The sequence below is a fragment of the Elephantulus edwardii genome, unplaced genomic scaffold (genome assembly GCF_000299155.1).
Source record: "Elephantulus edwardii isolate Elephantulus edwardi_28Jun2011 unplaced genomic scaffold, EleEdw1.0 scaffold00006, whole genome shotgun sequence".
Lineage (NCBI taxonomy): Eukaryota > Metazoa > Chordata > Mammalia > Macroscelidea > Macroscelididae > Elephantulus > Elephantulus edwardii.
In genome coordinates this window covers 29,199,132-29,204,843 of record NW_006399756.1, presented here as the reverse complement: position 1 = coordinate 29,204,843, position 5,712 = coordinate 29,199,132, and the positions used below count along the sequence as shown (strand labels likewise).

Sequence of the window (5,712 nt, the reverse complement as noted above, 5' to 3'; positions counted from 1 at the left end):
AAGTGCAGTGGAGTGCTTGGCTGCCCGGCCCAGGGGATCCTGGGGACACAGGTGAACCTCTGCAAGACTAGAATAAGACCCTTTCCCCACCCACCCACTCTCACACACACACACACCTCCCCAGGAAATCTCAGACGGGAATCCCAGTATAGGCCTTCCTGAGAGCTGAAGAGGACAGAGGACACCGCAGCCAAAGTGGAATACAAAAATAGAACCTCTCTCTTGTTTTTTTGTTTTTTAAAAAAAAAAAAAACGAAAACAAAAACAAAACAAAACAAAAAACCCAACAGCAAACAATTATCAACAACTAGAACCCCGGGCTCCCCCAGCTCCTCCCCAGCCTTCCTCCGTGTAATTTCATTCTGCTCGAGTTTCTCTTGCTTTGCTCCCATCAGGATGAAAGTCCCCGGGGATGGGAGTGGCAGGGCAGCGCCTGGGCGTGCGCCTATCGGGGCTCCGGGGCCCAAGTCCTCTGGCTGCCCCGCAGGCTGCGCGTGAAGGGCGGGTAGTTGAGGAACTCGAAGCGCTGGCTCTGCTCGGTGGTGTGGTGGCCGCGCGGCAGGCGCTTCATGAAATGCACCTCGCGCTGGTGCTGGCGCGTCTTGGAGCCCTTGCGCGGCCGGCCCTTGCGCGTGAAGGCCATGTACCAGCCCTCGTACTTGGCGTTCTGCAGGGCCGTGTAGTTGTTCTCCAGCACGATCTCGGTGAAGACGCAATCCTTGCCTTTGCCGTTGCTCTGCAGGTAGGGGATGGGCGCGTGGACACGGCGTTACTGGACTCCGTGCGGAGGCCCCCCCCCCGCCCCAATCGGAGGCAGAGGGCAAGCGGCCCCAGACAGCAGGTGGGCACCCCAGCAGATGGCGAGGTGGGCACCCGCTCTCTAATCCCTCACAACCCGCAGCCCACCCGGCAACTTCCTGTCCTCCCTGGCGGCAGTGACACATGGCTGTCTACGGAGGGGCTCTGGGCCCCAACACAGAGAGGCAGAGAGAGGGGCCCAGACCCTGCCCGCTCTGGCCCCCTGCCCACCAGACTGGTAGGGCCAATTCCCCAGCTGCCCCCCCTCAGCACCTCAGGATCCCGGCTCTCTTGCCCCTGGGCGGCCACCCTATGGGGGAGGGGAGGCCTATGGGGAGCTTTGGAGCCCCAAGCCCCAGAAGCCCTGGAAGAGGGGCGCTTGAGGCTGCAGAGGAGCCGTGACTAATGGGGCTATTTCAGAGCTAGGCTGAGGGGCAGGGCCTGCGGCTTACTGAACATTCCAAATGCTGGTACCATGTAATTGGACATAATAGCAAAGCAATTTGGCGATTTGTTAAAAAGATATATGGAATTTACCAAGCCCCCCAGCCCCAGCCCCTTCTCTACCTACCCTTCCTTCTCCTTTATGGCTTTTCATCTCTCATGCAGTTTCCTTCTCCTTCACCTCCCCAGCCTCCACCTCCATTAGGAGGTAACTCAAGGTGCCTATCTCCCTCTGTTCATGGTTCAGACCAGAGCCACAAGATCTCCCCTAAAAGACTCAGCCACCTCAGTCTGAACCCCAGGCCCCAAGGGCTTTTCCAGACCCCAGAAGTCCACCTTCCTTCCGGGGCTCACCTTGGCAATCAGCTTCCCCTTCTTGTTCATGCAGATGTAGAGGCCTGTCTCTGCACCCCGCACTCGGACACGACTTCCAAAGGTGTCTGTCTCCACAATGAGCTTGGCTGTCAGAGAAGGCAGGAGGGGTGGTTATTAAAAAGGCCTGGGCCCCCGCCATTCCCTATCTCAACCTGTAGACATGTCACCTCCTAGCTACCACCACAATCCAAGAGCCAGCCGGCCACAGGTGGTGAGCTCCCTGCCCAAGCCCACCAGGCTGTGCAATCCTGAGAAAGCCAAGCCACTTCTCTGGGCCCCTCAGCTCCTGACCTGAACTTACAGGGGCAATGGGATGAGATCTTGGTTTACAAACTGAAGTTGATTTCAATGTCAAGGTTCCAAATGAAATTTCCCTTGACCAGCACTCTGCTGTGAATCAAAAGATCTTCAGGGTCTTCCAACTTGAAATATTTGTATTATTATATGCAAATGCCTCATCCTGACAAACATCCCTGTTTGGTGATGACTTCCAGTCATGAAGGTGAATGTGACAGCATCCTCACCTGCTTCTGTCACTTAAGGTTCTAAATCACCTTGCTGTGGCCCAGCCCTGAGACAGCCCTACCTGCTCAAAAATGTACAAGGATGGAGACAGCCCTCCCTATACACACAGCCGAAAACCAACTGCTTTCCAGAACTGCAGACACCAGGACCCTGAGTGGACCCTGTCCCTTCTTTACAGTTCCCACTGTTCCAGTCCCAGTGTCCAGAAACCAACAACTCCAGTAGTCTTTTCCTGATCACCCTCATCACAGATGGATCTTTACCCCCGCAGCCAAGCACTTTCTATAGCTGAGGAGGGGAGAACATTGAATGTGTCTGCCTCGATTTGGAGAATGGAGGGAGACTTGAGAGCTGATTTCTGTGCCTTCTGCCCCACCTTCCCCTTCAAAGCCCCAGTCCCCATCCAGCCTCCCTCTAAGGCTGTCCCTCAGAAGCAGGGAGTTGAGTAAGCTATCTGGGGTGAGACAGAACAGACAGAGTCTGTGGTCTCCACTGCAGAGGCCAGCTTCTACCCTCATTAGAAAGCAGTTCCCAGCACAGGCTTCCTGACACTTTCTCTGTCCTCAAAATTAACCAAAGGGGTGGGGTTACACCAAGGTCAGCAAGGTAGCCTCTGTACCCACCCTGGACTGCACCCCTCTCACACAGGCACTGTGCTGGGACTCAGTGGCCAAGTTCCCAATCTGGCCCCAAGTCAGCCAGGGAAATGCAGCTGTCACCTCCCCTCCCACCCACCTTCCCTTGGACCTAGCCGGGCTGCTCACCCCTCTCCCAGTGGCCTCTCGAGAGCAAGAAGCAGCTGCTCCTATGGACCTGGGCTGGGCACTGAGAGGATCTCAAGTTGAAATTCTGGCTGCACAGGGCAGCTAGGGATGGAGTTGGTCCCTCCTTCCTGCGACCCGACCGGTGAAGAAGTAACAACTGATCTCTTTGCTCTGCTCCCCCAGACTCTGCTCTGACTCTGGGGGTTCCAGCTCTACTCCTTGCCAAAGAGGGAAAAGGACTCTAGGAACTTTGAGCACTAATGAGGAATTCCCCTGTTTTCTCCCAGCCTTCCCTTCCTGCAACAGAATCCAAGGATGCTGGGCCATTTGCTCTGCTGGAGCAAACCTTGAGGGTCAGACATTCGTTGCCTTTCCTGGGAAGCTGAGAAGGGCAGCTAGCAGCCAGTTTGGAGGGACAAAGGGACTGTAGGCCGGCCCTGCCAGCCCAGCAGGGGAGCTGGGCCACCGAGCAGGCAGCCCCCACCCCCACCAGAGAGCCCCCACTCTCCTGACTGATGGATCTGGGGAGTTGGGGGCCACAGTTTACAGCAGCTTGCCCGACTGGGCTTTTGGAAAGCTTAACATTTTCAAACCTATTCTTCCACCCCAGTGACAGATTTATCCCAGGAAAATTATGTCTCCTTCTCCAGCTTTGAAGGGAAGTCAGCTACGTCGACGCAGAAAAAATGCAGCGAGACATACTCGATCCCCCAAACTGGCTCGAGAAGAGGAGAAAGTATTCAGGAAATGTTAAAAAAGGTGAAAGTAAGAAGAGTTTTAATCGCTCTGCCAGACGCAGGGGTCTCTCCAGAGATTCATAGAGAACAATCTTGAACCTCTTTTTTAACATTTACAGACTTGCAACTCCTTTCAAACTCCACATCTGAAAAAAGGCTTGTTCTTTTTCTGTTTTATATCATTCTTCATTTTTCTTCTTAGCTCTTAAAATGCCTCACCTTTTTATTACATTTTAAGAGAGTCTTCCCCTCTCCTTTCATGCTTGTTTAACTTGGTCATTATTTAAAGGTTTTTAAACTCACAATAAGCGCTCTCTTAAAAACAACACCCGCCGCCCAGAGGGCTTGCTTTTCTCTGGGTACATCCAAGACTCTGGAAATTGGCCCAGTTTCAAGGCAGGAATATTGAATGTTTTAGAAATCAATCAGTCCTCGGCTGGCCTCCCCACCAGCAGTAGCTCCCCACATTCACCACCCCACCGAGAGAGAGTCTAGGGCCCTGGCCCCAGACCAAGGAGGTCCCCAGTCAATGGGATGGGTCCTTTCCAAGCACTGACCCTTCTGATCCAACCCCCCTATAGACACACAGTACCCTCTTTTTCCAAGCTGGGAGAGTTAAGGGGCTCTCCCTACCTATTCTCCTGCTGTGGGTCCTGGCTACATATCCTCTTTCAAGAGCTTCCCTCACTTAAATCTGGGCTCCCTCCCCATGAACCCTCTGTCTCCACCTGCAGGGGTGTATGAAGAAATGGGGTGTAAAGGGAGAGTCCTGAGTTCATTCCTCTGCTGGGCATAGAAGGGGCACCTGTGGGACACTTCCTCCCGGAGTCCCTTCCCCAGCCCTCTCTTCTTGAGTCCCCCCTTCAGACACCTCTGTCGCCTTAACTCTCCTTCCCTCCTGGGCCAGGGAGCCCGCAGGCCTCACCGAGGGGCCTTGCTTCTGGGAGCCCCGCTGGCCACGCTCCACCCGCCCCTCTGCGCTCTGAGCACCCTGCGCGCTGCAGGCCTTACCGAAGGGGTCTCCGTCCTCCGCCATGGCGTTGATGCGCTTGTTGGCCAGGACCTGCACGTGCTTCCCGCTGGTGCGGCTGTAGAGCTGGTAGGTCCGGATGAGGCGGCGGCTGAGCTGATCCGTCACCAGGCTCTGCTCCCTCACATGCTGTGTAAAATTAGGTGAGGACTGAACAGTTACCTTTAGGAAATCGAAAAATACACAGCACGCCATTATAACGCTACTCTGCCCAGGGGCCCGAGCGGCCCCCATATGCCCTGCGCACCCCCTCCACTGTCCCAGGCTGAGTCCTCGACAGAGCTCCTCAGGACACGATCCCACCACCACCACCACCACCACCAAAGCCAGTTGGGCAGACCCAGGGCAGGGGGACGAGCCCGGGATGGAGGAGGACAGACCCACCTGTTGGGAAACACCCCGGGCTCCCGGCCAGCTCGGAAGAGGGGAGCAAGAGCCCTGCCCAGGGCAGGCCCCCGCTTGGCCTTCCTAAAGAAGCAGGACGCTTTTAAGTGGGGGGACAGCACTGGTCGCCCCTTGACATTTCTAGATACCCTTTCTGGAGCAAGTGCTTAGAGTGCGGAGGCCAGGCCGGCCAAGTCTCCCCAGAGGGCCTCCTGGAGGGTCCCCTTCGGCAGGCAGTCCCCCCATCCTCCTGACAGCTCAGTGCCCAGGTGAGGCCGAGTCCCCGCGTCCCCACCCTGGAGGATGCGGTGCCGAGCGCAGACCCCGCGATCTAGCCTCGCTACTCATTTGCTGTGTGACCCTAGGGCGCGACCTCTCTGTTCCACAGCTCCCTCCTCGGGGAGCCCAGGGCCAGCGGGTTCGGCCCGGCCGCGGGGTGTGCCCCGGTGGCCCTGCCAGAGTGTCAGCTGGCGCCCCCGGCCCGCCCGCCCCGCCTCCGCGCAGCGCCCCTTACCTGGGCTCGGAGGCAGAGAAGCAGCAAGTGCAATAGCCTGCGGGAGACAAAAGCGGGCGGAGAGAGGGGCGCGGACCCACCGACGGGAGGCGCCGGGTCTGGTTGGAGGTGGTGGTGGTGGTGGTGGTGAGCGCGGGGCGC

The 5,712-nt window shown here is 56.9% G+C and overlaps 1 protein-coding gene across 3 annotated transcripts; it reads right to left on the bottom strand.

The window, feature by feature from the left end:
• Positions 1-229: 229 nt before the first annotated feature.
• On the bottom strand, positions 230-5,602 carry FGF8 (fibroblast growth factor 8 (androgen-induced)). 3 transcript variants are annotated; one of them, XM_006880004.1, is made up of 5 exons: positions 5,572-5,602; positions 5,058-5,141; positions 4,655-4,835; positions 1,597-1,703; positions 230-736 (listed from the first exon to the last, which is right to left on the bottom strand). In XM_006880004.1, exons 3-5 carry the CDS (start codon positions 4,677-4,679, stop codon positions 446-448), a joined length of 423 nt encoding a protein of 140 aa, XP_006880066.1. In that variant the 5' UTR covers positions 4,680-4,835; positions 5,058-5,141; positions 5,572-5,602; the 3' UTR covers positions 230-445. The 3 variants fall into 3 exon arrangements, with proteins under 3 accessions (XP_006880066.1, XP_006880067.1, XP_006880068.1); XM_006880006.1 differs by having other exon boundaries at positions 446-736; positions 4,655-4,802; XM_006880005.1 differs by lacking the exon at positions 5,058-5,141.
• Between the last annotated feature and the right edge of the window lie 110 nt (positions 5,603-5,712).